The sequence below is a fragment of the Amphiura filiformis genome, chromosome 1 (genome assembly GCF_039555335.1).
Source record: "Amphiura filiformis chromosome 1, Afil_fr2py, whole genome shotgun sequence".
Lineage (NCBI taxonomy): Eukaryota > Metazoa > Echinodermata > Ophiuroidea > Amphilepidida > Amphiuridae > Amphiura > Amphiura filiformis.
The window spans coordinates 92,983,137-92,999,829 of NC_092628.1; the positions used below are offsets into that span (position 1 = coordinate 92,983,137).

Below are 16,693 nucleotides of genomic sequence, written 5' to 3' on the forward strand. Positions count from 1 at the left end.
AAACAACAACACTTTTGTAAAACGTACATAACTCATTAACAACAAATAAATCAAGCATGTTTTCAAAGTTTATGGTTTGTAGAATGAACTTTTGCAAAACATCAAAGTGTTATTTTTCAATAATATATTGATTTAAATAATGAAAAAGTGTGTACTTTTATTAAGCTGTAACTACGATTATTGTACAATATTGAACTCAAAAGTTCGTTCAAATGACAAGGTTGATCAGGTTCACACTGTCGCGAATGAAAAGGCATTTTGCACCTGAGTGACCAACAATAAGTTGTTGAAGTCACTCAGGACTGAAAAAGTTGAAGTATATATAGTACGCTGTATGATATGTCACGCTATGCAGCGCCATATTACAAGTTCATATTAATTTATGAGCTAGGGATAAAAAGTTACAGCCTACATTTCTTCACTTTTGCCAATCCCGAACGTTTTATAATATAATACTGCTTGAAGTGTGACCCACATCATTTAAATATAGTCTGTGCCTACATATGTAGTGTCATCGTGTTTATATTAAACGGATACCAGTGATTTTGCATTCCGTCTTGTTGGATTTTCAGTGACGTTTTTGCTGGTTCTAAAACTGAATTTGTGTTGGTTTGCATTTTGTCCACCTTCATACTTAAAAAGTGGCTATTTTCAGTTATATACTGAATTATTATAATTTAGCTCACTTTGCATGCACTATACCACACCGGGCATTACCACAGTAGCATTCAATATTCATGAGGAACTGTTTCAGAATTCTAAACATTTTCTGCAGTTTGTGATTGAGGATTTGAAAATAAACGACAGATACAAAAAAGATTTCCCCGTCGGATAATCATGCAATGTAACGTACAGAACATTCGGCTGAAGGACTCGCAGGTCTCATGGTGTATTTCGCAGCCATGGGAAAAGGGATCTTTAAGGAAGGGCATGTGGTGTCTAAATTTTGGTGGTCCTGGAGTGCAGATGACTCGACAGACTGTGGCTGTGATGAAAGAAGCGGCTGCAAAACGTCTGGTAAGTCACCTCAAGATATCTGGAAATTTAATAACAGCATGCTTACAGATAAACATTTTTAGTCAACATTTTCGCACATGTATTGATTGAAAAATGCTATAAGGATTATGAGGAAGTAGTGTTTTACTCGGAACGCTATTCACTCACTGGCTATAGACGAATCCAATTTCACGCATTCCTATACCTTAATGGCTGCCAAAGTTGGGTCCCCGTCGGCTCAATCTTACCTAAAATGTGACATAATGCGGCCTTGGAGGGTATTTTAAACTGCATTCTATCACCGTGTTACACGTAGACAAAAGAATGATGACAGTTTACAACACTCGAATCTAACATCGATTTTTAAGCGGCTTTTTGGTGTTGCGGGGACCCAAAGATGGCCGACCAAATCCTGACCATGACTTGGCTCGTTGGATTCGTCTATTGTTATACAAGGCTCACCATGCTCACTCAGTCATACAATAATAGGCACTGCACCGATCAGATTCGGTCTAGAAATGAGCGAAATTATTGTGAGCAACATGTGTGAGCTACATCTTTTCATTTTGAAATAATATTTTGTTTCGGCCAAATAAGCAATTCATTCTTCATTAAATATCAGTCCTGACGTCCTATACGGTAAAAGTTAGTCCTCTAGTGTAGGATTTTTAAAGTGTAAGATTTTCACACAACGACTTCTAATGACCCCTACATGACCTTTCACCCCTAACTGTGTACAACTTTGAAGGAGCTTGGGTCAGTGCTTCTTGTGGCTAAGTTTGGTCAAGATTGATGCAAGCGTTTGGCACTAGTACCGGTAGCATTTTAAAAGATGGTTTGACGAAAGAATCAGCAGAAGCAGAAGATTTCAGTGCTCAACAATATATCAGTGTGGCATTTCATGCCACCTGATATATAATGCACAAGCAGTTGCATTGTTCAAAATGGTGTCGTATCAAATTTTTCCCTTTGGAGAAGGGTATACGTCAAGGTTGTACCCTTTCTGCACTATTGTTTATAATGTCTATTGACGTTTTGGCTTGTAAAATAAAACAGGATAAGAACACAAAATTAACGGTATAACACTTCCCCTTCAGAATTCACCCCATTTCACTGAAGAAAACATTAAATTTCTGTAGTAATTTTTTTCCAATTATTTCCTGCTATTAACCATTTGCAAAGATCGACCATTACTACCAAAACGTAATTCCCTCTGCAAATCCATGCGTACAAAGTGTTATTTTTTGTTTGTTTTTCATATATTTTCTAGCTACGTCACGGTAACTTTGTTTTGACACTGTACAAAGGGTCAATAGAGTATGAATTCAATAATTGACAAATGATCTTTTTTCATTGGCAGGACAACATAAAGACAAATATTCCAATCCAAAGAGGTAGCCTCAGAATTGTTGGTATTAATGTTGCTTCTATTTGTGGCACAACCATGCTGTGGGTTACAGAGCTGCCTATATATGTGGGTGGGAAGCCACACAATGTACACTCTAATCACATATATAGCTGTATGTTTAAATCAGATTATTTATATATATTTTTTTCAGACCGAAGAAGCAGCAGCAGAAGGTGAATTAATGCAATATGGCAACACCAGGGGTGACCCAAAGTACCGAATTGAGCTGGCAAAATTCCTCACCAAAATGTATGGAGCACCGGTTGACAGGTAAAATCAGACCTGTGCATGTTTTAATTTTCCTATAAACAACAACAAAAACAGCAAACCATGTTTATACAAAACAATATAGCACTTTACACCTAAAAAATCCAATAGAAGTTAAAAGCAACCCGTAGGTAAACCGTGCTAGGTAAAACGCCCTTGAATAATACAAGCGAAGCGAACACGAACATTGATTCGTCCAAGCTAGTTTTGATTCATCCAAGCTAGTTGGTCATTTCAGTTGGTAGCAAATTAAGCAAAAAATTTATGGTAACAATTAAAAACCAACAGATTCTGCAGTACAATTATAAAATACATGTATTTTAAGTCAAAAAGTGATGTTTTAAGATTAACATGGTCTGAGAGTTCTTCACATGTAATGGTAAAGTGTTCCAAAGTTCAGCAGCAGTAATGAAAAATAAGCCTAATTTACCAAGTTTCCCACTGGATTGCCGAAATCCTGGATTCACGCTACCTGTAGACATATTATGATCGAACTTTTCAAGGAGGAGACCTTAAATGGGCCGCATGGGCCAGTAAAACCAAAGAAGACAGACCGTAGTGCGGGCCCGTAAAAAACAACGAAAAGGTACCATGGTGCCGTAAAAAGAAGGAAAGGGATATTAGTGTGCCAGAGAAAATACCTTAATAGGTTCATAAAAGCAAAGATGAGATACCTTTAACGCAAATAAAAAAGACCGCAGTTCATATAATAAAGCAAAGAAAAGACGCCCATAAGGTAACTTTTCCTTACCTTTTAACCTGCCTCTGAGGTCCCTTTTCGTTGCTTTTACAAGCCCATTAAGAGCTAATAATGTGTGCTTTCTTTGCTCTTTTATGGCCCCTAATACCCCGGGCCCGGGGTAGCGCACCCCCTTAACCCCATTGTCGCCGGCACTGTCGGTTCAGGATTTTGACCTTGTCCAAATCAACTTGGTGACCGGGAAAATAAATATGGATGTACTGGGAGACTTCTGAGGAGGTTGTACACAAACAACGGGGTTCTAGGAATCTAATCTTTAACGAAGTCTCCCAGCACATCCATATTGAATCCCCCTGTCACCACACCAAGTTGATTTGGACAAGGTCAGAATCCTCGCCCGGGATGCAAAAAACTTTGAAAGGGGTGTGAAGGAGTCAATCTACATCAGAGTCAACCAACCATCACTCAATCGCGACGGGGGCCGATACAAGTTACCCAGAGTGTACGACCAAGTGTTGGGGTCAAGTGTCCAAAAGGTTACTTATCCCGAACTTGGATTGCCAGTCTCCAGATGAAGGTCAAACTTGTGACCGAAAATTTGAGGTACGTCTTAATTTTGTGTTGAGATCAGGTTTAAATCATTAATTATAAGATATTATAGGATATTTAGCATTTAGTGTTTATAGTCTCTCTCCCAGATTTGATAACAGTTTTTCCCTCTTTTTTCCAGGGATGACATACTGTGTACTGCCGGTGCCACCCATGGTTTGTATACACTATGCACACAGCTATTCAAAGCTGGAGACATCGTCTTTGTTGAAGACCCCACCTATTTTCTTGCCCAAGTCATCTTCAGAAAGGATTGCCAATTTACAATGGTTCCAGGTAAGCTAGGTGTATTAATTCATTGATTGATTGATTAATTATTGATTGATTGATTGATTGATTGATCGATTGATCGATTGATTGATTGATTATAATTAATTGATTGACTGATTGACTGGTCAATTAGTTAATTGATTGTGCGGTCGCGTGAGCTGAGTGCGTGATTGAGCTAATAATTTAGTGAAGGACATAGAAGCAAGTGCAGTGATTGTGTGAGTAAGAAGGTGAACACCTAATTGTTTGATTGAGAGTGGGTCATTGAATGAGTGGTGAGCTGAGTTAGCAAATGACTGAATAAGTGAATGAAGTACACTAAAGGATTCTACAATCGAGTATACGACGGCCACCAGACCCTTTACCTCACTCAAGTGGTGAGGTACTTTGGAGTATTGACACAAGTACTCGCCTGTCAGGAACTCCACATCCACAAGCGAATACTGACGTAGGTACTCTGGCAAGAAAATGAGGTTGCATGCAGGTTTCTATTTCGTCATTTTGATTTATATGTTCTTGATTCATGTACATTATATTTCTTTATTAATTTTTGTCTTTTCATTTGATAAACTGTTATAGGCCTATATAGTAAGTAATTTAGAAAATACATAAATTAAGAAATAATTTATTTTTGTCTTTTCATTTGATAAACTGTAATAGCAATGAATTTTTAAAGTAATTTTGAAAGGACATAAATAAATAAATAAAGAAATAAGTATTATAAGTAAACAATCATTAGAGTAAATAAGTAAGTAAATAACCAAGTAATTATAAGCATGTAATCAAGCAAATAAATAAATAAGTAAACAATTCAAAGTATAGACCTTTGTGAAAGGCAACCGTTCTAAATAAGAAAACAGGTAGATAAATAATTAAATACATAGGCCTAAGTGAATAATTAAGTACCGTATATGAATAAATAAGTTTTGACATTTATAAATATGTAGGCCTATATAAGTTATATCGTTTGAATGTTAAAGTATAGACCTGAGTCGGTACTCTGAGGTTCATGCTTGCGCAATCGTCAGAGATATATACGATGGTATATTTTGGCTGCGAATCCGATGGATTGCCAAAATATGCATATGAATAAGTGTAAAATAAATATGTGTATAAATATGTAAATAGGCCAAAGTAAATAATTGAAAGTAAGCAAGGAAGTAAACTGAGTAAATAGGTAAATAAATAAGTAAATATAATTGATATGGAGGCATTAGAGAGACTTACGACAAATTATAAGAATAAAGGTGTTCATAAACAGGTCTCAGATAATAAGGCTCTTATCCGTTGTAATATTGATTATGATAAAACCATATCCCATTATAATGGGTATTCTACATATTTTTTGACAGTTCCAACCGATGATAAAGGCATGGACATGGAGGCATTGGATCGACTCATGACAGAATACAAGGACAAAGGAGTTACAAAGACTTCAGAGAAAACACCTTATCGGTCTCTGATTTATCTTGTGCCTTGTTTTCAAAATCCTACAAGCCGCTGTATGGCACCAGGTAAGAACAGGTTTTGTTTGCTAAAATGGATCACTTAAAATTCATGGGCAATCACGGCAGAATGTAAAGATTATAAATGGTACAAAAATTAAGTACGTGTATGCGTGAAGGCCGTAAACGCAAACTGCACGAACTCGTAAACTCTGTACAAAATTCCCACTGAAATAAATAGCATACTGCCCTCAATCTTGAGCAACTGTTCTTATGCTCCACACCAGACATTGTTAGGAGAGTCGACTCCTGTCGACTGGTGATCAGGCAGGTCTAAAGACCATCCTGGTTTGAGATGCTGGTAGCTTGGTATTGTGTTTTTTAGTCGGAGCTCTATCGTATGTGATGGTGTTTGTTAAGCAGCGTTTAAAGATTTACAGGATCGACTGATTTACTACCAATTAGGGACCGATCGTTATTTATGGCAGGGGGAATGGGTGTTTTGGCAAAAATATCGACAAAAAATTTCGCGTTCCCCCCCTCGCGTCCGCTCAAAATTTTCGCGTTCCCCCTTGTTTTCCCAATTTTCTCCATTTAAAATTTAACAATCCCCTCCTGGTTCAACTAAAATTTCAGGTTCCCCCCTCAAGGCCTCAAAAAAAAATCGTGTTCCCCCCTAAATTTACCCATCCCCCCTGCCATAAATAACGATCGCTCCCTTAGACCTTATGAGAGAAACATGAGAAAGGTAATGCTTTTATAATATTGGAATATGCATGTGTAACTTCTGTCAATATTTTGGTACACTTTCCACTGCCATCTTTGCTTTTTGCAAAGCATGCACACGGACGCCTGAAATTTTCTCCGTGCATGGAAGATGGTGAATGACAAATAGATTTGCCAGCCCATAATTACATGTATCACAATTACTTCCAGTGAACCAAGATTCAGTGCCTACAAATATGTCCAGTTTATTGGAGAGACTATAATATTTGATCTAATCTAACAGCTTCGAACCTAGGTCGATAGAGGGCATAGTGATGCAAAAATAGCAGTGAGCTGAGTCTCTGCATAAATTCAAACAGACCGCTTTTGATTTTGATTAAAATTTTGACCTACATGCTGATTAAACCTAATTGTTTTTTGTGCTCCCCAAATATTATAGTTACCCCAAAACATATATTTTGGTAGATTAAAGATCACTACATACATACATCATGACTTTACTTTCAAAATGAGACCTTTTCGTCCTGAAAATTGGGCGCGTTGCATGGACTTAGACATGAGGTAAAATCAGCATATTTCAACGTAGCATCTGCGTTTTTTATTCTACGTTGGATCCAAAATGGGAAATCGCAATGTAATTTTTTTAACGCAAAGTATCACACTGATTTCAATGGGCAATCTCTGCGTGTGAATATTGCGTTTAAATTTAGTCCATTTTTAACACATCGCTGTACCTTTATTATAATGATTTGTTACAAACAAAAGGATCGTAATAATAATTAGACTTTCCTTCATATGTTCATTATCTTTGACTGTCTTTAATATATTGTGAAATGGACAAATTTTGTGCATTTTCAACGATGTATCTACGTCGATTTCGCACGTGAAATATCTTCAAAAATAGCTAAATACGTGACCTCGCTTCGATACAGGAGAGTGGTTTTGAATAGATCAACGTACGTCCGATGTCTACGTTTGGAAATCGCAATGTCTCTAATATGTTTAGATCGACTAGCGTTAATATCTTGGGAATTCCCATATGACTCAATGTTGTTATGATCATATTACATCAGAAAATGGAAATCACTGTTGATATAAAAAGGTGAATGTTGAAGGATAAGTTATTAATAGTTAGTATTTTTCAGTTTTACTACGTTGGACTTGGTATAAAAGATAATGCAGTTTTTTTTCGTGGCAAATCTGAGTTAGAGAGTGGTTAGGCTTTATACTGTGTTATAGTCTATATATTCCTTAAAAAGGTACATGTGAGGCAGTCAATTTGCATGGCCAATAATGTGCTTTCAGCAATATATAACGAAGAAGATTTCGAATGCAACAAAGTGGCATTCTTCTGTTGACTTGATGAAACAGCACATCTGTCAATGTATAAAGTGGAACTGTGCGGAAAAAGCTTGTTTCGTAGAGAAAGTGAGGGATTGGTGATGGCAGCACCATTTTGAAAATTGTCACCTGTGCAAGGATTTTATACGCAAAGGATATAAATTCAAGTCAACAGTGATCTTTGCAGGACAAGGAAATAAGGATATACATCAGTCGTCCAGAACATTGCGTGCAAAAGATGGGATTGCTGTAGTTACTGGAATCAGGAGTACACACGCGAGCACACAAAGTATTACATATTTACTTACAGCCATTTCTCTTTTTTTCCCAGAGCGATGCCAAAGAGTGGTACAACTAGCCAGAAAACATGAATCATTAATTGTTTGCGACGATGTCTACAACACATTGTCATGGATACCCAAACCTGATGGTAGCTTTGACGACCCACCACAGGGACTTTTCGCTTATGATAAAAAGACGGACACAGATTACAAAGGCGGTCATGTTGTGTCCAATGGAAGCTTTTCTAAATTCATGGGCCCTGGTTTACGTTTGGGATGGTACGAGGCACCGACAAGGCTGCACGCAATCTTACGTGAAGGGTAATTAAGCATTAATTTAGCATTAGATAGGATGGACCATAGCGCCCGGCCAGGGCGCTACTTCCCGATGCGCGCATGTCCTAACGCATTGTGCGTTAGATGTTATACTATCTGTCAATCAAAACCAAGGGTACATGGGACACCACTCTTCGTCATACATTAATTCTCCCAGCCACATTTCCCTAACATAATATGTTTTTAAAGGGAAATTTAGTTTGGCAGAGGCGGGGCTCGAACTCACGCCGCACCACTATCGTGAAATCTGAATGAGCCTAGCGCCTTAGACCGCTCGGCCACGTGACTTGTTGGTATCCATCTTGAAACTTTTTTGAACATATGTGACGTGTCATGTCAAAAGGAGACACTTTTGGGCAGGTAATCAATTTTGAGATTTTTACATATCTTAAATATAACGATATTGTGCTCCCCAACGCCCTTTTCCCCAATGAAATCGGACATTCATAAGCAAAGATATTGAGTTCGTAAGGTAATGGTACTATAAAATTGGAAAATGAGATATCGGCCTTTGAAAATATTATTGTTGAGAGTAGGAATTACCTTTAAAATGTCTAAAAAAAATACAAGATGCCAGTTATATTCCGATCTGTATTAAACTATCAGACAATATTTTAAACATTAATAGCATCACAAATTCGCAACAAACCCAAATTGTTAAAAAATCACCCCCGATCAGATTTTTGGCTATTTCTCCATTTACGATCCTGCCCAAAAGTGTCTCCTTTTGACATGACACGTCACATATAATCGCAACTTCAATATAGGCTTACCACGTGACAAGCAAAGACAGAAAACGTACCATGATATTTTGGAATTTTATTTGCTTAAAAACATTAATGTGTATTAATAGCGCTCAATTGTTAATAACTGCGTGTTCTACATACAGAAATCCGACAATAAATGGGCCTCTCATACATGCACATTGTACAATACATTATATCGATTTTGACTCGCTGCGCGGCTACACGTGCTAATAAACTCCTATATACACGTGTCAGTATAATGGAGCCTACCAATTTTTTCGTGTATACACGGTCTGGATTTTTGCAATTTATAGGAGAAGTCCACGTAGGTCCCCAAAAGTTTCTTCCAGATATTGGAGATTAGACATTATGTGGGGAATGTTTCAGCTGATGTTTGTTCTTATTTTGGTATCACTGGATAAAGGAGACGGCCCATACCTATATACGTTGGTAGTCTGGTACCAAATATAACGTTATATTGACGTTTATAATTGAAAATTAGGGAGGGGTTCTAACAACCCCCTTCGTAGTGCGTGTTACAAAATATAGCTCAGGAGAGTAGTTCTATAGGGTTAATGATATTTTACTCTTTGCGGTCCCCATTTTCATCCCTAAAGATTTGTGTGGGTGAAACTCCCCCCAGCTCCCCTTTGGTTACGCCAGTGCAAACCCACCCCACAAACCACATAATTAAGTGGATTTGGCAGAAAATGCAAAGTTTACATATCACTCTATTATGCTTATTTGTTTGTTTGTTGTTCATTTCTTTCTTAATTTAATTTGGGTGACAAACATTTTGAATTATTGTATTGAAACAATTGCTTTTTGTTGTTTCCTCCAGTGGTTTCCTTGACAGCTGTGGTGGTTTCAACCAATTCACAGGAGGCATTATGGGTACAGCGATGGAACTGGAACTGGTTGAAAAACACATCAATAATATCCGCAAATATTATCAGGTGAGGACTTATAATATTGCAGGATTGCAAGTTTAAAGCCACAACTTGATTTACAAAATTGCTGTCTTATACACTAATGTTTTGAGACACACTGTATAACAATGAAAATGGAATAATTATTAGAGCGGATAGAATTTTGTTAGGTTGAATTACAAATGTTGTTATGTTTATCCTTTGCAGGATGCAGTTGGAGCTGTATGTCAAGTTTTGAGACAAAAAATGCCCAAAGGAACAAAATTTCATGAACCTCAGGTGAGTAAAAAAACCCAGGTACATGTAAGCTAAAATGTGTCCGACAAAATCCTAGACCTTTACAATACCAACATTTATCACATTAATATACACATAATATGTTTTAGCTATTTTTAACTTAGATTTTCCTTTCTTTATCAAATTTTACATCCTTTTCTGCCTTATAATTTTTATTCTATAAATTGTATATTTGTGTGCAAATTGAGGGCGCTATTTACATACAATTTAAATATAATTTAGCCCAATAATATGAGTTAATCCTTTCATTTTATGATAAAAAGTAGTCTGCAAATTTCCTTGCTATGTGTTACTCATTTTTATGATGTTTTAATGTCATTATACAAGTGTCTACGCCTTGTAAAAACGCAATCAAGATTTAAGATAAAAAGCGCCATCAGTGTTCAACTTTGCTTCTAAAATTTATTTCGAGGACTGTTATATATCAAAAATTTGAAAAATATCAAATTTTAATAATTTGTCATAAAATTTGTATTATATCGTGAATTTCAAAAAATGAAAATTATTTGATATCAGAAAGACATGCTTCGTATTCAGAATGCAATTCGATACGTCTGAGGTGCTCATTCTAGATCCCTTAATAAATCCATCATTAAAAACGTTTTTACCAAAACCAGAACACAAAATATAACCTGTAGGCCTATACATTGTACAAAACATTATTATGTTAAACCGTTTTGTGTTTAGTGCTATTGACGGGTTAAGGGATCCAAAATGAGCGTTTATTGCGTTTCGACAGTATTTTTTGTGGGACATGAGAGCACCTCAGACCTATCGAATTGCATTCTGAATACGAAGCATGTCTTTCTGATATCAAATATTTTCATTTTTTTAAATCACAATATAATACAAATTTTATGACAAATTATAAAAATTTGATATTTTTCAAATTTTTGATATGTAACAGTCCTCGAAGTAAATTATATAAATCTAATGATATATTCTTAAAGTGTATGTAGCAGGGAGGAAAAGCCGACGGTCAATTGAAAATTTTGACCTTTGATATTGAAGATATGGATTTTTTTCCCAAAAAGACCTAATTTTTTTTTGGTGTTTTGGGAAAAAATCCATATCTTCAATACGAAAGGTCAAAATTTTCAATTGATCGTCGGCTTTTCATCCCACCTACATACACTTTAAGTATAAATCATCAGATTTATAAAGTTATTTGATATCAGAATAACATTCTTCATATTCAGAATGCAATTCGATATGTCTGATGTGCTCTAATGTCCCAAAATAAATACTGTCCAAACGTTCATACCCCAGCCCTTAAGGCACTCTCCACAAGTAATGTTGTTTGCTTCGGTATTACAATATTTATTGGCCCCTCTCTGTTTCTATGATTGCTTTGAGTGGAGTGTGGTAGCTACATGTAGCAAACATGATACGATTGATTGATTGATTGATTGATTGATCTATTGATTGATTGATCTATTGAATGGTTGATTTTGTTTTACAGGGTGGTTTTTTCATATGGATAGAGCTACCTGACGGTGCCGATGTGTCCGCACTTCGACAGATTTGCATGGATGAACATAAAATAGCTTTCCTTCCCGGACACACGTAAGTTTAACAACATGCATACCCTATACAGGTTTTTTGAAAAAAAATTGAAGAAATATACCAAAGAATTATAGATCATTCTTAGTCAGTGGCTGTGGCCCTGTAGCTTGTAAGCACCATTCCTTGCGTCCTGGCTTAGTGCCCTGCGGGGCAGCCCGAAAATGTGAAATTACCCGATTTGGACCGTATAGATAGCGGATCGGATTACAAAAAATCTAACATTTTCGAGTTGGGACAGATCGGGGAATATCAACGGGTTGGGCCACGTTGGTGTGAGTTTGGGGATCGGGGTTGTTTTTTCCGGTCCGGGACGGGATCAGCAAAAAAGTGTTAGTATAATATTCAGGCAGAACGGTATCAGTCGATCGATGTTGTTAAACAAGACCCACTCAGTCACTTAATTAGGCGCTTGAAACGATCGAATTCGGTGTTGAAATAAGTTTTATTTACACCTTTTCACTTCATAATTAATTTTCTCTGTCAAATGAAAAGCAATGATTTTCATTTTTTCGATAAATGTCAGAAGAAAACTATAATGATTGGTACTGTATATTTTTTTTCAAACCTTGGTGTTAAAATAGACTTTTGGTCCATTGTCTTGAAATTTTGCACCCGATGAACACTTTTCATTTTTTATCCCCGTTTTAAAAATGACAAAAATGCTCCTTGGTCCACATGGAGCAGATCGTGTCACAAATGACTTGCTTAAACTGTTCACAATAATGTTGTATGGGGCTTATGTTATGGGCAGATGGTTGTTTGTTTGGTTGTTTGTTTGGTTGGTTGTTTGGTTGGTTGTTTAACTCTCTGTCAGGTTCGCTGGGCGAAAGCAAAATCATTAATCCACTCTGTCTCATTTTCCCATTTTCTCAGATGTTCACCAGAAGGAAACTATCAGAACTGTCTTCGTATTTCATTCAGTTACTATCCAAAAGAAGAGCTAGTCAGGGCTGTCACCGTACTGTGTGAGGCTGCTACAAAAATGCTGCAATAGACAGTAATTGGCAGAATATTATAAATTTCTTGTCGAAGCTTGTAGCTTGTTTCATCTTCACAGAAATAAATAAAATAGAATCGCAACTGCGATCCTTGCCAGTTGTTCAGGCATGGAAGAAAATGTATTCGTGTTTTTTCCGCGCCTGAGACCTAGCCAATATTTTGGAGTCCTTTCATATCTCCAAATCGAAATCCCAAGAAGGTATGGCCCCCAGCACTTTTGATCCATGGTATGAAGTTACAATAGTTACCGTTACCGCGATAGTGACTTATTTTACACTGATGGTACGATTGTTTTGGGTGACAGAGGAATTCTTGTAAGAAGTATTTTTTGCAATGGCGGAGCATTATAGGATGCAATTCCTAGTCATGGAAGCAAATTTTGAAACAAGGTTTTGACAGGGTTCTTTGTATTCCTATAAAGGTTTTGTGTTATATTAAGATGATAAGTAAAATGACATCTCAATGTATTAATCGTATTTTTGTACAAAGAATACAAGAGCGTCCAACATCCCAGAAAAGGTATAAAAATGAGTTTAATATTAATGATGATGATGAATGGGGTGTTATTTATCTTATGCCGTTCAAGTCAACTTATGAAGTTGTTATTAAGGACTATAGGATTTTCAATATCATTAAGATTAATCTTAATTGTTTAATGACAAATAGTATAACATGAACCGTGTGGACAATGAAATGTACACCTTTTGTACTATCCTGAATCTTTAAAACATTTGTTTTGGGATTCATTAAGTATGCAAAGAAGATGTGGAATGATTTTGAATCATATAGTCAAGATTGAAGGAGCCATTGATTTAAAGCTATAAGCATTATTATTTTTGGTTTTGATTCTGAGACTTTACTGAATATAGGTATATTATTATTAATCAAAAAGGTTATTTACGACTGTAGGTTTAAAAAACAAAAGCCATCTTTTGTGTCTTTTCTGCAATTGATTAAAATTTCATTACAAACTCAGAAGCGAATTGCTATTAGTGATAATACAATGCATAAATGTATTGATAAATGGAATGTTTTAGAACAGATGTATTGATGTTGTTGACTTTCGCCATTCTTTAAACTGTATGTACCTACAGCAGTGATCGCCATACGCCAGAGTTTCTAGAATGCTGCTAAAATAAGAAACATTTTAATGCTAATTTATTGCACATTCTAGGGAAGCGTGGTTACCTTTTTGAAATCGCCGAGTGGGAGGGTTTTCAATGAAATATTTGTTGTGTTAAAACTGAAGCATCCTATGCATAAAAGAATATATGAATATTAACTGCACATCATATAGGCCTATATATATAACGATTCGTCAGTGATACCCAAACGTGCTAAAATGTATGTGGTTTAGGAGGCAGAAAATTTTATTTCAATATTAGGCCTATATGTACGCCAAAATATTTTCTGAACTCAATTGATGGTGAAAATTTTATGTAAATTTTACGTAGGTCCCGACTAAAGTTTAGGCCTACTGTTTCGTCTTTATGGGAATCTAATCTTTTAATATCTGAAAGAAACGTTTGGGACCTACCTACATGTACTTTTCCTATAAATTGCAACAATTCGAAATGTGGCTGGGAGAATGTATGTATGACGAAGAGTGGTGTCATGGTGTGGTATGTAGGCTACCTACCTATGTGATTGATTGTGCTTTTATCAACATCATGTAATGTTTTTAATGTTCTCTTGCATTTTGTAAATCTCTGCACTTGTATTTTTGTATGTCTTTTCTCCCATTGAGCACAGGGAAATAAAAGCCGTTTGGCTATGTGAAACAATATTGTGGCTCCTTTTCATATCTTGAGAGATCGTGGCCTAGCGGTTAAGGCATAGGACTGTGAATCCAAGGGTCAAGGGTTCGAATCCCAGGTCCGGCTCTTTGTGTCCTTGAGCAAGGCACTTCACTCTACTTGCTTAGTGCTTCGGAGGGCACTTTAAGCAGCTTTAAGCTGTCGGTCCCGTGTACGTGCATTTTTTCTCACATTAATGTATTGTGCGCTTGCACGTTATAGAACGTAACAAGCTATTTGAAAAGAGCAGGTGATCATCCCGGTACTGTTGACTGTACTTCAAAATACACTCATCTACTCTAGGTTCCAGAGTAAAAATAAGTACAGCTTGTCTGTACGCAGTGCGATAATACTCATACATATGAGGGAGGCACTTATAAGGAAGAAGAAGAAGAAATGCCAAGAAGGTCTAATGACCCCCGGGTGACAGGTACTAAGTAGGCCTATATACTACAATATAGGCCTAGCTGCCGACAAGCCCCAAGGTTCATGCAGCTATCCAAAAAGTTCCCGCATTTTCGGGACCGTTCACAAATACTTGTTGGGGGAGCTGATGTAAAATGGTGGGGGGGGGCTTAAAGGTTTTGACCCTGGGGAGCTTTTCTATATGGGGTTGACCCATAATTTTCATGCAAAAAAGAGTTGGGTGCCTGACATTTTGAGATCTGAAGAGGAGGGGCCAAACATTTTGCGATGAAATTGTTTTTGCATCAGCCCCAGCCCCCCCCACAAGTGTTTGTGAACGGTCCTTACTTTGAACATTTAGGAGTTATTTTATGGTTAACATGTGTTTTTCGTGATTTTTGTTCCATTTTTGCCCAAAAATGTCATTAAAATAGCTGTAACTTGAAAAATAAATTTAGTAGAACTTTCATTTTCATATGTGTCACATAGATTTTCAACACTGGTGAATAAAAACGATACAGCACAACTCTAAAATAGAAGAAAAAACTATGGCGAAAATCATTTTTGTCATTTTTTATCTGAAAAAGTAATTTTTGCATGGGGAAAAAATAAATATATAATTATCGTAAGCTAGGAAATTTGTGTTCGTTGTAAAATAAAGAGTAGGTATAAAGTGTAAGACTCGGTGTAAGCAGAGTAGGGGAAAGTGGGGTAATCCCGGGCACCTTTCGTTAAGGCTACACAGGTACAAGATTAAATAAAGTTCATCAGTGAAAATCATATCAATGCAAAGTAGGAGTAATGTTCTAACTAGTAACCAGTTTTTAATAATTCAACATCTATAGTTAATAAGTTATAATTAAAAACAAAATGGAAAAAATGATGGGGTAATGCCGGACACGGGGTAATCCTGGACACATGATTGTAGCTAAGAGGGAAAGTGGAGTAGGATGATAATCCCCTTAATGTATTAGGTACTTCTGTTACCTCAAGCATACAACTATGGGGGCTGTTGTTGTTGTCTATATTTTCGAAATAACAAGTGTCCGGCATTACCCCATCTGTATAGAGACGCATGTGTGTCCGGGATTACCCCTCACGGTCTCGATTTATTTTTTCAGTGCTTGTTCTACTAATCCATTTTTAAGATACCAGAATTCATACATCCAGCTAACAATCAAGTATCAAACATAATTTTCATCCATACTTAATCTGTGTCCCTTGTCGCATTAACTGCCACCCAGCTAATAAATCACTTTTCAGATAAAAAGTCAAAAATGACAATTTCTGTTTTTTCGTAATTTTCACAAAGAAAGACGAGACCCAAAGCGCTGGTAGTAGTACACGTGAGGTACACCTTGAGGTAGCTAATACCCTAAGGTAGTATAATAGTGCCACCCTTCTCCGTTTAGCTGCAATCGACGTGTCCGGGATTCCCCACAGTCCGGCATTACCCCACTTTCCCCTATACGTTACTAAATAATATTTTTGATTTTTTTTTTCATGATTTTTCGTCTCATATTGGGCTTACTTGCCAATAGTCAATGGATGGATTAATAACATTTGGCCCAACATC

General features: G+C 36.6%; 1 protein-coding gene across 1 annotated transcript; it reads left to right on the top strand.

Annotated features, from left to right (window-relative positions):
- Nucleotides 1-533: 533 nt before the first annotated feature.
- On the top strand, nt 534-14,700 carry LOC140157932 (2-aminoadipate transaminase-like). The gene is made up of 9 exons (XM_072181183.1): nt 534-1,017; nt 2,556-2,674; nt 4,102-4,256; nt 5,603-5,764; nt 8,094-8,364; nt 9,967-10,081; nt 10,262-10,333; nt 11,814-11,917; nt 12,791-14,700. Exons 1-9 carry the CDS (start codon nt 838-840, stop codon nt 12,909-12,911), a joined length of 1,299 nt encoding a protein of 432 aa, XP_072037284.1. The 5' UTR covers nt 534-837; the 3' UTR covers nt 12,912-14,700.
- Nucleotides 14,701-16,693: the final 1,993 nt, after the last annotated feature.

Coding starts and splice junctions, on each gene's coding strand:
- LOC140157932 (XM_072181183.1), top strand. CDS start 838: ATGCAATGTAACGTACAGAACATTCGGCTGAAGGACTCGCAGGTCTCA. Junction 10,082..10,261: donor ATATCCGCAAATATTATCAG/GTGAGGACTTAT, acceptor TATCCTTTGCAG/GATGCAGTTGGAGCTGTATG. Junction 10,334..11,813: donor CAAAATTTCATGAACCTCAG/GTGAGTAAAAAA, acceptor TTTGTTTTACAG/GGTGGTTTTTTCATATGGAT.